At 36.3% G+C, this 24,265-nt stretch overlaps 2 protein-coding genes across 3 annotated transcripts in view; one reads left to right on the plus strand and one right to left on the minus strand.

Annotated features, from left to right (window-relative positions):
* LOC142341774 (symplekin-like) overlaps nt 1–15,084 on the minus strand; it is a 63,504-nt gene extending 48,420 nt beyond the window's left edge. The window contains exons 1-7 of the mRNA XM_075392993.1: nt 15,064–15,084; nt 14,700–14,732; nt 14,280–14,512; nt 8,752–8,860; nt 5,791–5,918; nt 5,417–5,571; nt 4,932–5,160 (exon numbers count right to left, since the gene is read on the minus strand). Coding sequence (XP_075249108.1) covers nt 4,932–5,160; nt 5,417–5,571; nt 5,791–5,918; nt 8,752–8,860; nt 14,280–14,512; nt 14,700–14,727 — 882 coding nt within the window. The 5' untranslated portion in view covers nt 14,728–14,732; nt 15,064–15,084. The remainder of the gene's footprint in view (nt 1–4,931; nt 5,161–5,416; nt 5,572–5,790; nt 5,919–8,751; nt 8,861–14,279; nt 14,513–14,699; nt 14,733–15,063) is intronic.
* The window catches only part of LOC142341776 (uncharacterized), a 645,707-nt gene that overhangs the window by 298,897 nt on the left and 322,545 nt on the right, over nt 1–24,265 (plus strand). The window lies entirely within an intron of this gene.

Consider the following 24,265-nt stretch of genomic DNA (forward strand, 5'->3'; position numbering starts at 1 on the left):
AAGAATCAAGCTAACTAAACAAAAAATAATCATTGCTAAAACTCTTGACGCTTTTAACCTGAAGACCATATATGATTCAAAATGATCATTAGGTTACGCACAAGCTTTGAAAGAGAATTTTTCGCCACTAAAAGTAGATAAACTCGAGCGATATGACAACGGCTTCAAAAAAACTGAGAAAAACAAAATTTCAAGAAATTTTGTAAATCTCGCTCGTTAAACTCAGATAATGACAAAATGAATTCACAACATTTAAAAACAAATAAAAATATTGCGAAAATTGTAACAATATTATCTTCAGAACCCTTTCATTGTCTCCAGAGACCATCCATTACAGAGTTTGATTATAAGCTTATTCATGGTTGCTAGAGGTAATGGAATAGTTATCAATATAACCATTCCGTTACATCTAGCAACCATGCAGTAGCTTATAATCAAACTCTGGATAAGGTTCCTGGGCCCCTGGTGCAGGAAAAACAAAAATTTTCTAAACATTTTTAAAAATTTGAAAAATTTAGTTTAAAAACCTGCAAAAATTTGTTATATTAAAAAATTGACAACCAATCTATTGCCACTAGAAACTATGCAGTAACATGCTTGCAAGCCGTATAGGAGGTTACCTCGTCAGTGAGGAACAAATACTAAATTTACAGAAATTAAAAAAAATTGCAATTTTTCTTTCAAAAATTCGTTACATTCGAAATATTAAAATATTGAAACACATTCCCCATCACCAAAAAAACTATGCGGTAGCTTTTACCAAAACCTAGAGGAGATTCTTTTGCCTTTGAGGTTAGAGAAACCTAAAAATTGACAAAAATTTTCGAAAACTTGAAAATTGCAAGTTTTATCAAAATAATTGCAAAAACATATGATGTTAAAATGTTGGAAACCATTCCATTATCACTAGAAATTATGCAATAACCTCTATTAAACCCAAGAGGAAGCTTCTTGACACCAGGGGCTGAAAAACCTCAAAAAATGACAAAATTTTTCGAAAACCTTGAAAATTTGCGTGTTTATGTTTGGGGTACCAAAACATCTATCTCTTAAAATGGCCATAAAACGTAATCAACTCATACCAAACATCATTATCAAACTTCACAAAGCTCAATTTCAGACTGGTCCAACAAAAATTTGGAAAAACGACGAGAAAATGCAAAAATTTGCAACATTTTGGGCCCAAAAACTCTTAAAAATGACCCTTTAACCTTGAATTACGTTCTTGCCAGTAGCTTCACAACTCTAAGCACTTGAAGGACTACTAAACGCGGTTAAGGGCCTCTAATGAAACTTGATCTCCGCTGAGCTTTACCTGTTTATCCCGTTTTGAAAGTCATGAAAAGGTGTGAAAACATCTTAAAATAAAAAAAAGACAGAGCACCAATACAATCCAATTCTTGGATTGTAAAAAACAGCGCACCAATACAATTCAAATTCTTGGAATTGTAAAAACAAGAGAAGGCCAACAATAGCCCCAGCTATCGCTGTGCGGCTATTAAAAAGCAAAAAAATGTGCGAAGGTCCAATGAACAAGCGCATTTTCCTTCTGAAAAAAAACTGTTAGCCCTTTTGCAATCAATATACAGAACAAATAAAAACTGACCGGAAAACGTTAAAAAATGAAATTACGGAAAGTGTTGGCACTAGAACTTGATTTAAGATAGCAGTACATTACTGGGGGTCAAAGTCCTACCTCATATCCCTACGATCTCCCCCTTGCAGAATTATCACTAGGCAAAATTCGCGACAACGAGGCTGTGGTTAACAGCCTTGACCTGTGCTGAAGTTCTTAGACATTCCAGATAACAGCATAAGGGATCAAGCCGTGTGTTTTATTCACTGTGGATCGAACGCAGAGCAAAAACATGGAAAGATTTTTGGTTATGTCTGATAGTGTCACAACCCTAAGCCCCGATCGGTGTTTAAAGACATTATTATCTATTCTGTGAGATTTGTTTACTCAGCTTTACAAGGAAGGCGCTCTGCCAAGGACACGAGTGTGTCAATGCCTATCAGTGTGGTTGTGCGGAGAACGTAGACTCCAAAAACTAAAGCTTGAGAACAAGCCGACTGAGACTCAGAACGGTTTTATTTTCAGCTGCGGCATACGAAACTCTCCTTTTAGTCGGCCAATTCTCGACAGATAATCTGAATATTATCAGTTTGTGATTCGTTGTCTAGACAAGAGCTATCGATTGAATTTTCCGTGATTAACGACGTGAAAGTACACGTGAAAATTAACAGTTAAGATTTTCTGCTCCTTCTGTTATGCCTATAACAACCAAGCTGCAACAGTTCTAATACGAACGAAGTGAGTCAAGCTTTAATCATAAAACGAAGCAGAAAACTGCTGTTTGCTTTCACCTGACTTTTTTCAAAAGTGATAAAAATGAGGTCTCTGTAAGAATAAAAGATTCATCTGTTCAAGGCTACAATTTAAATATCATAGGGTACCAGGGTGATATGGTATTAGATGCAACAGGTGCAGAAGGCCTAAACGCACTTGTACTCGTCACAAACACAAAAATTGAGTTGAGTAGTAAGCACTACGGGATGGCAATAAAAAAAATACCCGGCAGATTGCCGGAAAATAGCCGCCGTTGATTCCCATAAGTCTATTGGGATTGAAAGAAAAGAAAATATCAACAAAAATTGATTTTTGTAAAAAAAAAACATTTTTAAGTGCAATTTATTTCGATGTCATTGCGTAATTGAACATACCCCTGTCTCTCGGTGAGAGGCTACAGGGTCTAGTATCAAAACCAATGAGCATTATAGATAGTAACTAAAACTTATGAGAACAAAGTTCAAGTACCCGGCATCTAAAAATGGGCGTTATGGGTTTATCCCGTTTCTATTTCTGACTTTAATTTTTTTATACTGACTCTCTTCATTTTGAATTGCTTGGCTGAGCAGCTGCTGTTTAAAATGACTTTGAGCAGAATGACAGAAGAGTGCAACTAGCCTAGAGAAGTCAAAAAGATTTCACGCAAAATGTCGAAAAAGCGGCAAATGGGAAAAGCGAAAAGTTCGACGAAGTAAAAAAAACATAGCAGGACAAGTTCTGACGTACAATTCAAAGAACGTTCATTGACTAAACAAAAAAAATAAGACCTAGAATGGACTGGGTGAAATGAGAAAACCATTTTTTAGATAATAAAAAAAAATAAGAAAACATACCCGGCAGATTGCCGGAAAACAGTCGCCGTTGATTCCAATAAGCATGATTGGGATTAAAACAGATATTGAAAAAAAAGATTATTGTACAAAAACAATTTTTAAGTCCGATTTATTTTGATTCATTCATTTCGTAGTTGAACATAACGTACTTCTGTTTCTTAGAGAGAGGCTACAGGGGCTACTATCAAAACCAATAAGCATTAGAGATGTTCACTAAGACTTATAGGAACGACGTTCAAATAGCGGGCATCTAAAATTGGGCTTTAAGGATTTATCCCGTTTCTACTTCTGACTTCAAATTTTTATACTGACTCTGTTCATTTTGAATTGCTTTGCTGAGCAACTGATGTTCAAAATCATTTTTAGCAGAATGAGAGAAACTAGCCTAGAGAAATCAAAAAGATATCACGCAAAATCTTGAAAAAGCGGCTAAATGAGGTAAAGCGAAACATTTTTTTATTCAACGAAGTAAAAAAATAGGAGCGCTATAATAGCCGGCTGAGAAGATGAGGGCGGCTATTAAAAAACAGAAAATCAATGTCAAAATGCAGCATGTCAACAAAAAAACACTAGCGAGAAATGAAAATATTTAATTCAAACAAAAAACTGGGCCCAGAATGAGCTGTGAATGCATTGGAAAAACCATTTAGAAAAAAAAATCCGATCCAAAAAATTGAAAAAAACAGTAAAAATTAGAGTGAAATTGCCGCATGTGAACAAAAAACCACTACCGAAAAACCGAATTTTTGTTCAAACACCGTTTTCTCACTCTACTTTAAAATTAGAGCGAAAAAAATTTACGCCTCAAAACCACTCGCTTTTTCGCTCTATTTCCTGTTTCGGCGTGACCAAAATCACTACTCCAATTTGACTTCAAAAATCACGAAAATGTGAACAGATCTTAAAAAAAGACAGCGCCCCAATACAATTCAAATTCTTTGAATTGTAAAAAATAGGAGCGCTATAATAGCCGGCTGAGAAGATGAGGGCGGCTATTAAAAAAGCGATTGAATTAATGAAAATTTCGCAAAGAAAATAAAAGAAAATAAAACTATTGGATTATGTTCTCCAGGCACGCTAAGGATTTCGTGGAAAGCGATTGAGGCTAACTGCGAAGCATTACTGCATGTCAGATGTACCAAAAAGCCACTGGATAATATATGAAGAAGAGAGCAAATTTTTTCGGAATGTCTTAAGAGAGGAGAAGCTGGAACAAACGAAAGGAATGTGTAAGAACGCAAATGCAGTCAATTTACTGTGAAGAAAACGCTTTACTGATTCCTGATAATTGAAAATTTTGCTGCGAGTAAACAATTGGAAAGAAATTTTTACGTGGCATACTAATTTGTCACAAAAGAATTCTTTTAAGATAAATTGACTTTGAACCAGCCAACAATTATTATTAACAGAAGTTGCTATGCAGTATAAGAGACTTAAGAATAGGTAGCTAAAATGAACAATTTATTACTCGCCAATCACTTTCCGGGGCTTCAGTAGGCATAAGCCATGATTGACGTCACAATTATATCTATTATTTTCCTATTTCAACCTATTTGAACTGCAGAGCGCGTTGTAAAATTCCTGCAAGGACCTCAAAATATTGTTTACCCATCTGCTCTATCTTGCAAGCCCTTCACTATTTTTATTTTTAACTTGCGTGATCATTGCACGAGCATAACATAGTCGGTACTGTTCGACTAGTGGCTACCAAATGCCTGCTTTACCCGCGTCCAAATATACGCACACACCTGCGATTTGGATAATGTGGGTGGTAAATTGACATGAACACTTTCCAGACTCTGTATCACAGGCGAGAGATAAAGTGGTCTCTGCCTCGCAATGGACACGAGAGAGTTCAGAGCCACCAACAGATTACTGCAGCTGACTTGTGGAGACGTGGCCAGGGTGAGGAATACTTGGATGATCTTCGATCCTTCCAACTTCAGGTCTGCATAACGCAAGTAGGAATGAGTTGACCTGAAAGTAATTTACATCCACACAATTTTAAGAATCGATTCAGAGAGTCCGAATTTTATCATCTTAACATAGCCCACACGAGAAGTATCTCACCAACATCTCCAAATATATATAGACACATCTGCAGATGACAATAAAACTGACCAACTGTTGATAGATTGTCAAATTGATTGTTTTTTATACATAATTCGTTTAGTTTGTAAAATTTTAGTGCACAGCATTCAGTCAGATGGAGAATTAAGGTTTAAATAATTACTTGATGAGGTCCAGAGAAACATCCAAGTCGCTCCCCCTGCAATTCTCAGAGTCAGGGCTTTTATGCGACAGTGCGAGTGCGATATGCTCCATAAATTTGATCACATGGCTTCTAATGCCCTGGTTGGTTGACTCCAGAAGTCGAAAAATTTGGTCCTAAAAATTGTGCATCTAATGCAAATCTCTTAACTAAATTTTTAATTTTATTGTCAAGTCATTTAACAATTTCTGATGTAATTAACCTTTTACTTTATGCCAAACTCGCCGAAATAAAATATAATGGAATTACGATTTCGTTCAAAAGAGTACTCCCAGCCATCTGCTAAATTTGATCCGCTTTTTGCCGTCCCTCTAAAACTAACTGAAGAAACTTACTTTCATGGTGACAACAGTATTCCAGATTATGCGTGTCTTCTCGTCAACTTGTCCCTTAATACCTGCTATCCACCTCAGCGTCACTTTGTACAGCTGAGCATGACACAAAATAGCTCTTTTGATTACACCTGCAAAGTTATGGAACAACTCAAGTCAGATATAGTGACATCTGTCAACAGTGGACTTTTCTGTATAACGTTGCACTCAAACGCGCAGTTCGGTTTTCTACAGGAACAGTTAACATTTATCTAGTTTATGTTAAATTTGTTTGTAAATGGTGAAATGTGGTAATAACTTTTAAAAACAGTGGTATTTGCCATCATATTACATTTAGACAAAAACGACTAGGCAACCTGAAATCCTTCTGCCCTTGAAAATTGGCTCAGTAAAAAAGCTACTTTATGTTTCAAAAAACGTTTTCTACTTCATCGTTCTCTTCGAGAATTTCCGACGAACATTTGAGCTGTCTTGTAATTTGTGCTATTCAATTGATGATATTTATACATTACGATGCAGAGGTATACTCCAAAATTTCCGCCTTAGTAAAATTGGCTCGAAAATTAGTTACATACAATGAACGAAATTAGGCGACATCCTTTGTATCTTACTTTTCGCAAAAGGGGTTCCGCCAATTTTGCGAAATAAAAGAACATTCGGTGCGAAAATTAGGTAACAAATCTTGTAGCACGTTTCCGCTCAATTTAGGTATCTATTATTCGCGCGCATTTTGAGCATGCAATAAGCACTTTAATAAAGATTTAATTGAAGCCTTCAAAGCCTTAAAGTGCTTTAAATACATGCTACCACAAAAACTGATTTTTTTCCGAAAATGTAAATTTAGCGAAAATGTAAATTTTGAAGTAAAGCATTAGCAATTTTATGACATCAGTTTCACAACAAATTCGATAAAAAATTTCATTTAAAGACTTTGAGAAACTCAAAATTCCTAGAGCTTTTCAAAAACACACCCGGCAGATTTCCGAAAAATAGCCGCCGTTGATTCCAATAAGCATGATTGGGATTGAAAGAATAGAAGATATGGAAAAAAAAGATTTTTGTACAAAAATATTTTTAACTCCGATTTATTTTGATGGCATTTCGTAGTTGAACATAACGTACTTCCAATTCTCAGACAGAGGCTACAGGGGCTACTATCAATACCAATAAGCATTAGAGATGGTAACTAAGACCTATAGGAACGACTTTCAAATAGCGGGCACCTAAAATTGGGCTTTATGGATTTATCCAGTTTCTACTTCTGACTTCAATTTTTTATACTGACTCTGTTCATTTTGAATTGCTTTGCTGAGCAACTGATTTTCAAAATCACTTTTAGCAGAATGAGAGAAGAGAGAAACTAGCCTAGAGAACTCAAAAAGATATCACGCAAAATGTTGAAAAAGCGGCAAAATGAGGTAAAGCGAAATATTTTTTTATTCGACGAAGTAAAAAAAACATAGCAGGACAAGTCCTGACGTACAATTCAAAGAATTTTCATTGACTAAACAGAAAAACTAGACCTAGAATGGACTATGAGTGAATTGAGAAAACCATTTCAAAAAAAATCAGAGCAAAAAGTAAGAAAAAAAAATCAATGTCAAAATGCCGCATGTGAACAAAAAACCACTAGCGAGTAATGAAAATTTAATTCAAACAAAAAACTAGGCCTAAAATGAGCTGTGAATTGATTGGGAAAACCACTTAGAAAAAAATCCGATCCAAAAAATCGAAAAAACAGTAAAAATCAGAGAGAAATTGCCGCATGTAAACAAAAAACCACTACCGAGAAACCGAATTTTTGTTCAAACACCACTTTCGCACTCTACTTTAAAATTAGAGCGAAAAAAATTCACGCCGCAAAACCACTCACTTTTTCACTCCATTTCCTGTTTCGGCGTGATCAAAATCACCACTCAAATTTGACTTCAAATATCATGAAAATGTGTGAACAGATCTTAAAAAAAAGACAGCGCCCCAATACAATTCAAATTCTTTGAATTGTAAAAAGACAGCGCCCCAATACAATTCAAATTCTTTGAAATGTAAAAAAATAGGAGCGCTATAATAGGCGTCTGAGAAGATGAGGGCGGCTATTAAAAATACTATTATGCATATCTATCTCCACAATAGATATGGATCACTTAATTTTGACTGAGTTAGGTTAATTGACATCCTAAACACTGCAACAGGATATACGTCTTCTCAAGAGGGCTTTTTATCGCACCACGTTCGTATCTCTCCACAAAATATATCGATCGACCAAATTAACTTAAAGAAAGTCAGTCTGTTATAAAGTTATCCTCTATAGCGTTAAAGTTGTCCTCCGCTTTAGAGCATTAGAATATATAACAATTTTGGGATACAACATGCGTATTTGGGAAGCGAAAAGTCGAGTAAATAGAAAATTTTTAAAAGTGTAAAGCTCATTCTTTCCTAAATAAAAAAATTAAAATTGTCTGTTAACAATCAATTCAGTTTTTTAAGGCCTTTCCCAAGATATTACATTGGTTTCTCTTCTCTTTCATGGAGTGTCTGAAGCATTAACAAAAGTCCAATGGAATAATCGTTAAGAACTATACTTATGATAAGAATGTTTTTAGCGGTTACTCGAACCAACTTTTGTTCATTATTACAAATTCTAAAAGCAAAATGCAAGAATTTTTCCGCCCTCATCACTTGCAACTTTGAGAAACTAAATCATTTAAGAAAAGATAAAGTACGTCTTGAGGTTCTCGCAATTTTCTTCGAGTGAAAAATACTAAAGCAGTCACGAGTCAATGAGCAAGACGAGTGAGCCCCAGGATTGATCTCCAAACAAATAAATTAACTTCTATTTAAAGAATTTTTAAACACCGAAAAACCTTTAGCAGTACGGGGTAACAAAGGGGTAACAACAATACATATTTCAAAACAAAGAAACCCAATAAATTAAATTTGAGGATTAGATTAAATTTGACAAACCTGAATTAGTGTCTCCCAGAAACAATGCAACAAGCGGCAGGAACGTTGTCAATAAATTCACATCAATTTTTGTCGATTCTTCCACAAACTCCGCGACGAACTTCCGAACCTAAGCAACCATAGTATATAGCTTCCTGAAATTCTTAAATAAGATTTTCTATAACATAGGCACTTTAATGAAAACATATTTTTATTCTAAACCGGAAGCGATACAAATACAAACTGGTAAAAATCTGGATAACAGCAGCTAAATCTGTCTCGCAAAATTCGAACATCATACTGCCCAGATCAAATCTTTAAAAAGTTAACTGAAATTTTCGCCTGAAGTATAAGATTCTGAAACGGTTCAGCTCAAAACTTCCTTTCAAACTTTCATTTTTCATTGTTATTGATGAAAATCGCCATGTGCAACAGATAGTCTTACATATCTTGAAACCAAGTTTTCAGAGGAAAACCAACTGCTAGGAAAGCTCGGTCTAAAAAACAGTAAGAACTAAAACGACAAAGTCACTGAGTAAGAGGGGTTAAAAAACATTGGGTTGCTGGGTCAAATTCAGAATTGCTCTTCACACCATGAAGTTCAGCTAGCTCAGCAGCTTTGGAGAACCGTACATTAGTAAAATATGAACTTACTAAGATACCGAAACCGCCAATCAATCCCATTTGTGCCGACGACAAGTCAAATAGACACAGCGAGCAAAAGAACAATGTAAAAAAATTTTGCATGGAAACAGATTAATCCCAGCCCCATCCCTCCGACGACCAAAACCATACCTATCTACATTAATATACGACTAATTTATGACACAATTCTATCATCTGGTATTTTATAAAATTTATACACCGGTTTTCTAGTAAAGTTGAGAAAAACAAAAAACTCCGTCGTCAAGCGACATTTCGTTGCTCTTCGCATCTTAGCAGAAAATGCCGAGATCAGCGACAATGCGAATATCACCAAACAAATTGCCGTTGCTTTGTCAATACGTTCTTCACGTCCCCTTATGCGCAAACAAGCTACAATAGCAATCCGAAAATAGACTACTAATCCCTCGAATCGCGTCGCTGTTTCGCACGGATTCGTACTATTCCTTTGCCATCTCAGTGGTTACGTTTTGGTTAATTCATCAACCTATTAATTTGGTGAAAACCCTCAGTTACATTAAAACTCTGTTCTAAAATAAATTCTAGGGAAGGATCACAGAGGTTTCACATCAAGGGAGCCGAAACGAGCGATGAGATCTAAGGATAAGTCAGTCAGTTACAATTTTCGCCAGATTGTGCACACTGTAAAATGCGCAATCTACCCACCTTTATGCCAAAATTTGAGCATGGCGACTTATTAGAGCTCGCTTACTTCCTGATTTTAATACATATGTACGGGAAACAGCGAGATTTCCGAGTATATAAACTAAAGCAAATGAGCTTTCTGTCATGAAATCGAACGCTAACGTGTCTAAAGGATTTGAACATTTGGAACTCAATAGTGATATTTCAGCTGCGTACAAAAAAGAATAGGCAATTTAATCAGCTTAATTCAGGAATTTCCGTACTCCATGTCACCGATAATACGATCACACACAGATCTTTTTGAACATTTTCGAACTTTCGTACCTTCAACTTTTGAAGCAAAAGCAACATCTGGGTGAACAAAGAGTAGAGTCACGCTTCTTTACATAAGCAATCTCCTAATGCAGAGTAACGCTGTGTGGTGCGATTCCTCTCGCCATGAATCAAAGGATTAAGATGGCACTCTGAGAAGCAAACTAAGAGAAGCAAACCCGAACTGTCCAACTTCGCTAATAAAGTACAATGCGCGGCCTGCGAAAGCAAGGGTGTAGAATCAAAGTTGGAAAACTTACTGAAAAAAATGTATAGGAGAGAGACAAAACTACTCCTTGAGGGATGCGGTATCATTTTTCTGCGCTTTATTCGTGAGAACAATTTAAAAAAACCTTTCCTCTTGTTCTTGATTAATAAAGCTTTTTAGAAGTAACTGATTATGAAAACCTCATGAACCAATTTCCTATGTTTGCTTTGTTTCAATTCTTGAACATTGGAGAAACATAGAAATATTTCTAGGTATCTGGAACCATTCATGTTTTCAAAATCTTGAAACCATTGGGCAAATAGAATGGAATTCTCAAATCGCACTTTTGCGGAACAACGCGTTGAAGCATATCTGATCCCTTGCTCCTCTTTATTTACATCAACTGTTTTTATTATTTCATTTCATTTTATTTACCACAAACCATATGTTGATATAATATCCAGATCAAGGTCTAACTTATAAATTGACAGTTTTAACCCAAATCTGTTTAAATATGAAGAAATTGGATGTGGTGATCCACTGTAATGAGTCTTATTCAAATTTTCTAGCTTCATATGTTCAAAGCATGCATCCGATGCTCTAGTTGATCAAAAAATGAAAATAATTTTCTCTTGTATTATTTGAATCAAGGCTCGGGAGCTCTATTTAATATTATTATGGCTTTGTGACAATTTCACGGGGAGTGTAAGTCCCGGATTTATAACATAGAATTTGCACAACAGTTCTGGCACAAGCACAAAAAGAACCAACTACAGAAATTATTCTCAGCCCAGTTTTCATTGAAAAATTTCCACATTAATTCTAGAAGTCTTCCTTTCAATTTAATGTTGTCGAAGAATTTAATTTTCCTTTGGAGGATGTTCACCCGAAATTCAATTCTATACCAAAAATTGAGTCTCTGCGCTTCGAATCGAATCTCTGGCAGTATAACCTTAGATCTTCTTCCGGCCCATTGAATAACATAATAGTTGCGCAAGTCGAAATCGTACTTTCCTGACACTATGCTGCTAAAAAGTAGATCTTTTAGGACTTTAAAGTAGAGTGGTGGCAGTATATTGCTTTGAACAATTGCTTCTTTGTAACAATTTCTGTTTGTCATCCATTTCATTACCTTTTTATTAAACCACTCTAAAATTTGATACTCGTTTCGCTTTAGCTCCCAGCATTCAGATGCAAACATTAATGTCGGGCTTATAATAGCTCTATATAAGTGAACATTAGTTTTCATGGAAATTGCGCAGCTGGTGTTCCTTCGAAAGAGATAAAACGCCTTCATTGCTTTCGCTATTCGATTCCGCACATTTTCTATCCAATTTAGGGTGTCGACTATAGTTAGCCCAAGATCTTTAACGACCATCTTCTCTTCGATCAATTTTTTTTCTAGAGAGAGTACAACATCCTCGACACGACTCCCGAAAGCAAATTGTGTAAAAGAGCATTTTTTGTAATTGAAAAGGAGGCAGCTTAGGACGCTCCATTTGTGGAGATTGTTTAGATCAACTTGCAGCTTGTCTAGACTGTCATTTTTGGAACAATGGATAAGTTTTAAATCATCTGCAAACAAGAGTGGTAGAGACGGAAAGACTACATTTGGCAGGTCGTTAATGTAGATCAGGAAAAGGATAGGTCCCCGTACAGAGCCTTGAGGAACTCCGCAAGAGACCAAACGTTTCTCAGATTGGTAGCCGTCAACATTTACGCTTTGTGTTACGCTTTGTTTAATAAGTAAAAAGAGACTTCGTGGTATATTCATCCTTGCTAATTTCTTAATCAAAACTGAATGTTTTATTTTGTCAAAGGCTTTAGAGAAATCAAACAGCAGTAGGAAACAGAACTCTTCTGATGAACTAAGATTTTCAAAGATATTGGACAGACTCAAGATAAGCTGCAGGATTACAGACCTCCGCGTTACAAAACCAAATTGACAGGATGTAATGCTGTTCAACAAATCTTCTGAGAAAAACTTCAAGACAAACTTCTCAAAAACCTTGGATATGATGTTGAGCAGTGTGACAGGTCTATAATTTTTCACTTCACTTTTATTGCCATCTTTGAAGATTGTTGAGACCAAACCATGCTTCCATGAACCGGGAACACTGTGTAACCTTCCAATATAGTTGAACAGACTTTTAATCGATTTGGAAACAGTTTTTGCAGTTTTCTTAAGCAGAATTGGGGGAATGCCATCTGCGCCTCTACTTTCTGTGACAAACAGCATTTCCAGTTCTTTGGTGATCTCCTTCTCGGTAAAGTTTATTCTCTGTCCACCAGCTTCGAGAAGAGGTGGAGCATCAATCTGATCATAACTTTCATCAGTAACTACTGATGAGAAATACGTGTTGAATAATTCTGCTTTTTCTTTGCTGTTTTCTGCAACGGAATTCCAGTCAAGATGTACAATTTTTGGTGGGAATTTCTCTTTTTGGAAACTTTTCAAGAATTTGAATATTCTAGATCTGTTTCTGCTTGAAATAAGTTCTTCTTCGTATTCTTGTCGGTCTCTTTCTTGCAGGTTAGCACAATGCTTTTCTAGTTCTATTAATTGGATGGCTAGGTAAGAAGAGAAATTCACGCAACGTTCCGATTTACGTCTGAGTGTCCTGAATTTGTTTAATTTGTGCGATGTTTCAGATGATACCCACGGCGGAAGTTCTTGTCTGCGTCAAGTTCTTCTAGGCGTAGCTTTTTCTATCAGATGAAAGATCCATTCGTACCACAAATCGTTTTTATCTATGCTGCTGTAACAGTAGGAGTCAAAGGGAATGTTTGCAATGAGCTCATTTAGGTAATCAAAATCACAATTGCAATAGCTATAGTATTTTTCTTGTTTCTTTTGAGGCTCTCTTGATGTACCAGTTATTTCGATTTGTATCGGAAAATGGTCAGAGTAGTCTTCTAAATCGTCTAATCTATTGTTTGAAGTTATCAAACCTTCATCATTGGCTAGGACTAAGTCTAAACAGGATGACTTAGTGGTGTTGAAACCAATACATTGCTTGAAATTAGCGTCGATACGTTTGTTTACAAAACAGTATAAGTTTGTTTACAAAACAGTAAACAATTTCGTTTTACACTGACAAGTTCCACTGCCTGACGCATCTTTCCTTCGTCACTTCCTTCATTGACGTTTTTTGTGAACTTCTGGCGTCTTTTCCGGTATAATAGGGCAAAAGTTATTCCACTTCATAAAGCAGGATCATGATTGATGCCAATAATTAAAGTCACAGCACGCTGTTAACTTAATAGCTTCAATAATTGAATTATAAAAAGGACCGTCACATCACCGGTTTAAATCAATGCGCTAGCTTTTCGCAACCTGTCGACTCGAGCAAGTGCCTCATAGCTGTCCCTGCTTCCACCAGCAGATCGGCAACTTGAGCGTTTATACCAAACATAAACTAATAATACACATAAACTGAGAAAATGTCGGATGAATTTGCTCGAACAACAGACGGGTCAAAATAACAGTCTGCCATCTTAACCACTAAGCTTCAGAGCATATTAGCAACAAACTTTATCTCAGAATGAGAGCAACTTAGACAACCCAAAAATGAAAAACAAGCGTGAAAAAGTCACTCGAGAAGACAAATACTATTCTGGAACAAAAGCGCCAAAAACTGTCAACCAAAAGTTTTTTACAAAAACACACACGTTTACAATAAATACCTCAAACTTCGTTTGAGATTAATTAATAACTTACATCAGCGGCTCTGTCGCTTTTAAACGCAATCATTTCCTCTAGAAAATTGTCCAACATCGTCACATCACCGGTTAAAATCAATGCGCTAGCTTTTCGCAACCTGTCGACTCGAACAAGTGCCTCAGTAGCTGTCCCTGCTTCCGCCAGCAGATCGGCAACTTGAGCGTTTATTCCTTCTATGTCGTCCAAATTGTCATCGTCAGCGATATCTCCCTCATATTGCTCATCAATCGCTTGAATAAAACCAGTAACCAGTACAAAATAAGAAAACAAAATAAGCTCATAGTCTATAGAATTAACACTCTGATATCTACGTGGTCTCCTATATCATTGGGCAAAAGCTAGAGGGGTTTACTGCCTTGCCAATCAGCAGAAAAAAACTAGCTGAAAAAAAACCAATAGATTTAAATGGAGACCTACCTTTATCTTGTTCGTCAATGCCATCCATGTCTCCTGAAAACATGATATTTAAACAAATTTATGGTAGTCATTATGCTAAATTTAGCACTCAAGCAACGCAGGCAGCTGACAGATTATTAGAAAATAACTGCCATGGTTCCGTTCCTTAGACCCTGTATAGTTTAATATTTGTAAGTATAGTTTGTACTGTTTTTCTATCGGATGCAATACGGTCAACAATGGTTCTCGGGCCGAGGTGTCAACGCTGGAAAACGCAAAATTATGTAAGAATGGTTATGAAAGCGTTGAATTTATGTAAGATATACGCTCAAAGGTCGACCTTGGATCTCAAGTTTTTGAAAAACTAATTTTTGACAAAACTTACTACTTTTTTGAAAGAAAGTTGCACCCAAGTCAGTACGGTTTTAAGAAGCAACGATTTGCGACACTTCAATTATTCACATTTCGAGATCAAATTTTTGAACACAACGATCTTGAATCAACTAGAGAATTAAGTGTACTGTATCTTGATTTCGCCAAAGCCTTTGACACTTTTTCGCATCTCGTCTTACTTGAAAATTTGAAATTTCTTGGAATTGGTGGAAGCATTTGGGGACTAAAAAGTCATATCTCAAACAGAAAGCAATTTGTTAAAAAAAAGGCCAAAAATCTTCCACCAAAAAAGTCACTAGCGGTGTACCCCCAGGGTCAATTCTTGGGACACTACTATTTCTCCTAATCATCAATGACCTGCCCAAAATGATGCAAGAAGTTGAAACCTACGAAAACGCTGACGATTTTAAAGCGATAGCACTCAACCAAATCGACATATGGCCAGAAAAACTATTAAGAAATGGCTTGAGACCAACAAAATGAAACTAAAAACAAAGAAATCTTAACATAAAGGGATCATCAAGGCAAAAATTGGGGAAAAAGATCTCGATCAGTCAAGTCTCATAGTAATTTAGGACTCATTAAACAGCCAAATTTGAGTTGGAATGCAACTTGCCTTTGCAGTTCTAGGAAAGCAATGATCGCACTCTTCCAAATAAAATGTAATTTGTAAAGCTCATGTGACTGGAAAGTGAAACTAAATGCATACACTGGAAATGTTGTGCCGATTGTCATCTATGCCTCTCAAACTTGGCTACCACGTAGAAGTAACGTCCAAGTATTTGAAAAATTCCAACACCATGTGTAGTAAACCATAGAACCTAATGTATGACATGGTCATAAAAAACATATTGAAGGCACTATTCGAAATTTTCACAATTAATGGGAGCACAAAAAGAGATGATACTAAGAGAAAAACGGATTTTAATAAAATAAAGAAAGCATCATGGATAAATTTGGAAATCATCACGGATTTTTCGGGGGAACTTTGTCAAGAACAAACCTTCCATCATCAAGGAAAGTTTGTTATTGAAGGGATTCGTCAGCCAGTTAAATCTGTTATCTGTTAATTTAAATAACAGGTACCTGTGTGTAGAAAATAAATATGACAAAAATCCCAGAGAGATTGAAAAAACGGGTAAAAATCACCTAAGATTAATCAACCCTTAATAAAAACGAAACCAAAGACCATATACAAAACTAAACCTCATATAAATCAGCTGCCTTTCTCTAAATAGCTTTACATCTTCCCATCTTTTGAAACTTTTTAAATTCCCCATCAATAATTCCAACTCTGTAAATGCCATTTGAATATCTACATCTTCATAACTAAATTAAAGACTTAGACTTAGAAAATTTTCATAAGTAATCTCGAGGTTTAAAGTGCTTAAGAAACCCCCCCCCAACTCAAACCGTAATAGTACACAGTGTGCGGATTTTACACTGGCGACAGAGACGGGTTATTACGATTGCCACCGTAATCAAATCTAAATTAAACACCAAATTAAACTCAACAATGATGCACAGCCGTCCCGAAGAAGATATTGCAGTATGAGCCTTGATAAAAGAAAAGCAATGAAAAAAATGTTGAAGATCTAGAAGATGCAAAATTAATTGAGCCGACCCATTTGTATTGGGCAGCATCGACAATATTGGTGAAAAAGAAAGATGGCAGCTACAGACTAATTGTAGATTACAGAGGTTTGAACTGACAAATCGAGAAAACAAGTTGGCCGCTAACAAGAATAAATGACGTCACTGACACTCTAGACGGAAATTGTTAATTTTCCAATATCGATTTGAAATTGAGATATTTTCAAATATAAAAATATCACGGATGAAAAGTAGCAGATCGTGACAACTTTTGCAACTCCAATGGGAATCTACAAGTGGAAGAGAATAACCATGGGTTTGGCGTCAGCGCCAGAAGTTTTCAAAATTTAATGGAATTGATCATGTCGACATTCTCCTATGAATTGGCTTTAGTATACCTGAATGACATAATCATCTCCGGTGGATCCTTTGAGGAGCACCTCAACCGTCTGGATCTCGTAGTTGGACAATTTAAAAACGCTGGATTGAAAATAAAAGGCTAAAAATGTAGTTTTTTTCAGAAAACAACTCATTTCCTGGGACACATTATATCAAGTAAGGGCGTGGAAGTGGATCCGGAAAAAGTAGCGGCAGTCAGTAAAATGAAAAACCTACAATACAATAAAAGAATTGAGAGCTGTATTAGGATTAGTTGGTTTTTACAAAAGATTCATACAAGATACTGGATAAATAGCAGGGCCGTTTTGTAAGCTATTAAATAAAAAAGAACGTTTTTCTTGGAGCAAAGAGTGTGAATCAGCAGTTGAACTACTAAAACAAGCACTACAGTAAGCACCAATTTTGAATTATCCGAATGACACGGATCCCAATACGTTAAACACAGACGCCTCTCTGTTTGGCATTGGTGCAAATATTTCCATAGACAACAATGGGGTGAAAGAGTTATTGCATACGCTACGCAAGCAAAACGCTCAGCAAAAGTCGCAAATTATTCTGCGACAAAACGAGAACTTTTTGCAATAGTTTAATTTACTCAATACTTCTGATATTATTTTCTGGGACAAAAATGTTGAATTGTTACCGACCATTGGGACCTCACGTGGTTATATAGTTTTAAGCAACCAGAAATTATTCGCCAGATAGATAGAAAAGCTGGGGCAATTGGACTAGGGAAATTGGTTGAACAACCAGTTGAACATCATATAAAATCAGCCGACCTCATTATAGTAAGAAACTGAATTGTGAACCGGAAACGCCCTCAAAGAATAACATGAGACGAGCCTCTAGAGCACTGTGGAAACTTTGGACTGATTTCAGAAACTTACGAATTGAAAATGATCTAAATAAGAGGGAGAAAATCTTTGACGAATTTAACAACTTAACATAAATAGTCATTCAGAGATCACTTTTAAAAGAAATTCTACTTTTCCTTCGTGAAAATTGCGGACATTTTCGTATGGCCAAGCCATTTGATCGGGTTCGAGAACGATTGTATTTGCCCGGAATGAGAAAAGATGTTCACGAGTGGGTAAGCTCTTGCGAAGTATGCTGTCAAAAGAAGTCTTCACACCAGAAACACATACAAAGCCTGACAACGTGGAAACGAAGCCACACGTTTTGGCAAGTCGCCTTGAACATTATGGGACAGTTACCCGAGTCAAGTGGAAACAAATACATTCTGTTAACTGGAGATCAGTTTACAAAATGGTATGAAGCAATTCCTATGCGCAACCAAGAAGCTTCAGCGGTAGCTAGGACCTTTGTATTAGTATGGGTTTCAAGGTTTGGTTGACCGGCAAATCTCCATAGCAAAAAAAATAGCAATTTTGTGTCGAATTTTTTCGAGAACATGTGTAAAGAGCTGGGAATCAACAAAACATCAACAACAGCTTATCATCCTCAAGGAAACGCAATGATTGAGCGCACCAATCGCACAATCGGAAAGAGCCTTGCAAAATATGTGGGTGAACCTCACAACACCTGGAGCGACTACCTTCCGCTATGATGGCGTACAGATAATCAATTCACTCTGTTACCAAGCACAGCGCCTTTTATCTACTTTCTGGACAGTCATGCGCGCTGCCGAAGAAATTTTTGGACAAAGAAAATTAAATCCTTTTACAGTGGACCGCAGGTAATATGTGAAATAATCATCGAATTAAACTTTTTTATTGAAGATATGAACACGAAAAAACAACAAAAGGTTCACTACAATCGACTCAATGGTTTTAACAGTAGAAGTGCTATCACTGAAAAAAACCCAATGAGTCAAGGAGAAAACCGTGAATATCACAAAATCACGTTACGGAAGACAACATTTTTGTGGAAACTGTAATAGTCACTCCAAAATTGAATGACACAGGAAGAAGAGAAGTTAATCCTGAAGGGAATAATGGTCAAATTAACCCTATTACTGAAACTCACAATGAAACAGTCAAGGAGGAAACACCAACGGGTGGGAATACCAGAGAATCAATAAATACTAACAGAAAGAACAAAAGCAGAAGCACAAAAGTACCTGCGCCCAAAGTTGCCACACAGCAGAAGTAGGATAACCTCGTGGCAAAATCCGAAATGAGTGAAGGAAAAGAAATTTCAAATAGTACCACGTTTTCTACTTCGCAAAATTTTACAGAACGACGATATTAAACAAGAAGTGAGTCGAGAATAACAACACCACGGAAACTGAAAGACTTTTTTTGTATAAAGATAATGATTCAGATGAAAAGTTTTTTTATGAAGTATTTTTTTAGAAAAAAGGAGATACGACAAAATTCAGAGGACGTGGAGCCCACATTGGAACGTGCAACTGAACTGTAAAATTCTCCAATTGGTTAGCGTATTAGGCTTTTCACAATCCGTGGAGATTGTGAGGTATAATTTTGAGAATATTCTCTAGACGCAAAAATTTGCCATGAAGGAACGGACAAAAGGCGAAACGTCACATATGAATGAGGGGCAGGTAAATTAAGGAGGACTCATCAACGTCAAGATTTGCATGAGTAAACTAAAATACTGCATGTACAGGGCTGCATATACGGTAACTTTGCTGCAAAAGTTGTTGATATGACGACGCAATTTACTTAAACGAAAAATAACAAACAATTCCAAAGTTTTACCTGAGAAAAGAATCAGTATGCCAAAACCTATGGCATGGACACAAAGCGCGGTTAACGGGTTAACGGGACTTAGAATTCATGCTCGTATAGAATTCCCTAATGAGATGAATGTTGGCCAAACCGACGCAGAATTTATTCAGAAAATATCAAAATCATTCATGAAAGGCGGAGATGAGAAAGAAGTGAATTATGTCGGGCCCGTGGATTGGATCAATCCAAAAACGAAACACAGAATGGTAATATCATGATAAATGCTGTAATTTTCATGGGGACTTTGTTCATTCAAACTAGGGAAGCAAATGAAGGAACCTGGTTATATTTTAAAGAACTTCTGAAACAGGAGCAGACGTTGTTATATCAAGGAGAAACATCTGCAATAGATTCAATACAATTTTTTGTTCGACCAGGAGAAAAAACCAAATATCTTAAAAATAATTAAATTTTCAGACTCGATAACGGCAAAAATAATCTGCACCGGAAACAAAAAGTATATCACAATCAAAATTGACAGAAAACGAAATTTAGTTATTCAGCTGAAAAAAGGACAAAAGAGATAAAAAATTTTCAGGTTTTTGAAACAAACCACAGAAATTTGTTTTACACAAACAAAACGATGACGGCCACTGAACAAAAATTTTCGCCAACAGACATATCTGATAGAGATTTGTGGGACATAAAACTCGACCAACTTTTTGTGTGGGATTTTTCTGGCCTGTTTGAAAATCTGAAACAAATAGAGTTATTAAATTGTCATTGTAAAAAACTGCACAGGGCTATGATTTTAACAACAACAATTAACGAAAACTCTCACAAAAGTTTCCTAAGTCAACAAAACGCTCTAGGTACACACGCAGAAAGAGCGCGAGGAATAATTTATTTCCATAGGTGCGCTAAAGTTATCGTACATATTGTCGAAAACCAGTTTTGTACCGAGGTAGTACCAATTAGCGTGTCTTCTGACAACAGTTCAGAAGGAATTAGATACATGGACCCTATTTCTAGATTATTCTATAGAAATTTCACGCTCAATAAATGCGACCCCATGCACTTGAACGCTCTTGAAATACAGAATGGGTCATGAATAACATATGGCCGACAAATACGACAAATTGCTAAACCCAATGATATGACTAATTACAGAGTTAACGTCAATTGGTCAGATTCTGCACCAATGGAAGGGTTTTTCAATGACAAACACCAATAGTTCAACAAGAGGACACAAAGATTAAGGCATTCGAGAAAAATGATAACAGGCAGAGAAGTTTTCCTGGGACAAGGATGTTTATATGGGCATGAGACTCTAGAGTTTTTCAACACGAACCTGAAATACAATCACCGGTGGCATGAGAAGCTAGCTTTTGAATACTTGGGTAGTGAAGTGCAACAAATCTGGCATGTGGTCAGGGATATAATCATCGCTTTGATGACTATTTTTATTGGATCTAAAATCATATTTTGTTTGGTACGTGTGTTTCTTTCAATCGATACGCTACGCAGTGGCACCGATCCTGTAATTTCATTGCAACCCATTAACTCAATGGGAAAACTAGATTATTTTCATCATTTAAAACAACGTTATAAGGAGCAAAAATTGACAAGAAAGAGGTCAGTCGAACTGTGTTATGGTAATGCAAACATTTTAGTTATAAAAGCAAAAAAAGCTGAATCTGTACCAGATATGACAGAAATTGAGATTGACACATTAAATTAATTTAAGTATAAGATATGTACGAATGCCAGAACCAAAAATCAGCGTTTATTGCTACTATCTACCCGAGTTGTTTGAGGTCAGGTCGATAGTCAGATACCAAGTGTATCGGATTGTTGGAGTAACCTCAAATAAAAGATACGTGGTGCCATTGATGCAGCTCCAGCCGCCCAACATAAAAGATAGAGCCCAAATTAGTGTTATGGAGTTGAATGAGATGCATCAGAAAATCGAGGAACAGCAACAGAAGATTGACAACAGCGAAAAGCTCGGAACTGCCGGGGAGCGGCTCCGACAGGAGCTCTGGCAGTTAAAACTTGAAAGTCAAAGATTAAGCAATCAATTTCTTGAGACCAAACGACTGCTTGAAAACGCTGGGAGTCAATGAGAGTTCAGGTTGAAATATTGAAAAAAGAGTTGGAGGAGGTTACGAATGTAGCGGAAACAAAGACAAGATAATGTATCGCTCGGGTGGATGAGCGGAAGTGTTTAGCTCGGGAGTTGGAGAATGCGAGATAAATATCAGAAAACTAAAGATGGGGTAAGAACAGAGCAGACATCAAAGAAATTTGTCCCGTGGAAGCTGGAGGCGATCATGAAACACAGCACATTCAGTCAACCTACAAATTTTTATGAGATTCTTTTCCTGCCACAGGGGGCCACAACCAGTACTATCCAGAAACGTTTCAAAATGTTGGCAATGCTCTGCCATCCGGAAAAGGGTGGTCGGGAGGACATTTTCAAAATTATTCTTCAAGCAAAAAAATATGGAAGATGACGAGGCCCGTGATATTTATGACAAATACGGGATTGAAGAAGCAGAGGAATATATGAACTCGAAAATGGACCTTTGAAACTCTTGCTGTGAGTGGGTGGAACACTCAATTTTTTTAAGGGTGAGGCAGTGTAGTAAACCATAGAACTTAATGTATGACATGCTCATAAAATACATATTAAAAGCACTATTCGAAATTTTTACAATAAATGGGAGAACAAAAAGAGATGGTTATTAAGAGTAAAGCGGATTTTAACAAAATAAAGAAAGCATCATAAATAATGATGGGAATCTTCAAGGAATTTCATCTTGATGGGAGACGTCAAGGAATGTCTGCTCTTGACAGGATTTGTCTGGCAGGTAAACCTGTTATCTGTTAGTTTAATTTACAGGGTCCCGTGCGGTAGAAAATAACTATGAGAAAATCCCAAGGAGATTAAAGAAAACGGGTAAAATTAAACTAAGATTATTCAACCATTAGTAGGATTGAAACCAAAGACCATAATCAAAACTAAACTTCATATAAAAGAGCTGCCTTTCTCTAAATAGCTTTACATCTTCTCATCATTTGAAACTTCTTGTATTTCAAACCAATAATTCTAACTCTATATTAAACCGTTTGAATATTTACCTCATCATAATTAAGTTAAACTCTTATGCTTAAAAAATTTTCATCAGTAATCTCGAGGTTCAAAAGGGCTTGAGAAAAACCCCCCAACCCAAACCGTAACCGTACACTGTGCACGGATATTACACATGCGATGAAATGGATACTCAACCAAAATCAGAGCAACCGGAATCGCCTAAACCTGTTATCACTGAGTCTCGATGTAGAAATGCATAATTTTTTGCTTTTATTATCTCTTATTCAAGAGAATTACGAATTAGATATCAACGATATTGATGATGCAGTAGAAACAACACGTCAAAGTGAACGGAGTGAAAATCGGGTCACAAAAGCGGGAATTAGCAGGACTAATGATAACTTTTTTAGAAGAACGAAATTGCTCTTCAACATTTCTAGAGTAGCGAATGAGCATAAAAAGGCCTTGAACAAAATTAATCAAAGAAAACATACTGGAATTTTTTTTCACAAATCATTATGTGGAAGAGAAAATATGCACACGGAGAGTGACTTGCAGATGCGGAAACTGCAAAACACTAAGCAAGTTAAAACTGTTCTGGGCTGTAAATTGGGTGCAAGCACAAGATCCTTACTCTAAGTCCTATACTACTACATCAACTACAGTACTATAATTCCAACGCTTTTACCGCTACTCTTACATAAATTTGCATTTTTGAGCGTAGATCTTATATAATTTTGCATTGATATTAGCATGGTTTTCAAAGTTTTTGCGTTGGTTTCAGCATATATTTTTAATAGTTTTGAGCTGATTGTGGCGTAGGTCTTACTTAACTCTGCGTTGAATTAAGCGTAGATCTTACAAAATTTACGATAGATCTTCAGTAAATTTGTGTTGAATGTCGCGTAGGTCTTACTTAATTCTTCGTTGAATTTAGCCCCGATCTCACATAAAATCAACAGATTCACAGCAAAGTGTTCATTGTTTTACGTTTTAAAATTTAAATCTTCCATAAATTTGCTTTGAAATATGCTTATATCTATTATTATTTTTTGCGCTGGATATAGCGTAGATCTTTTATGATATTAGCGCAGATCTTACAGAACTCTGCGTTGAGTTTAGCGTAGCTCTTACATAAAATCAAAGCTTTTACAGCCAATTGTACTTAACTTCACTCTTTTAAGCTTAGATTGCACAATTTTGCGCAGAAATTATCGTAAATCTTACATAATTTTGCGTTGAATTTAGCGTAGATCTTACGTAAAATCAGCGCATTCACATGATTTTACTTTTCACACCGGCGATCCAGAATAATTTCCCCTTTCGTCCATCCCGTACATTATGCACCCCCGTTACAAAGCAAGCTGGGGGCGCGAACAATAAAAATCCAAATACTGAGATCAATTTAGCTTTGATTTTTTATAATTCTGTGGGAAGATGTGTCGGCTTGCATG

This window comes from Convolutriloba macropyga, chromosome 6 (assembly GCF_964194025.1).
Source record: "Convolutriloba macropyga chromosome 6, txConMacr16.3, whole genome shotgun sequence".
Lineage (NCBI taxonomy): Eukaryota > Metazoa > Xenacoelomorpha > Acoela > Convolutidae > Convolutriloba > Convolutriloba macropyga.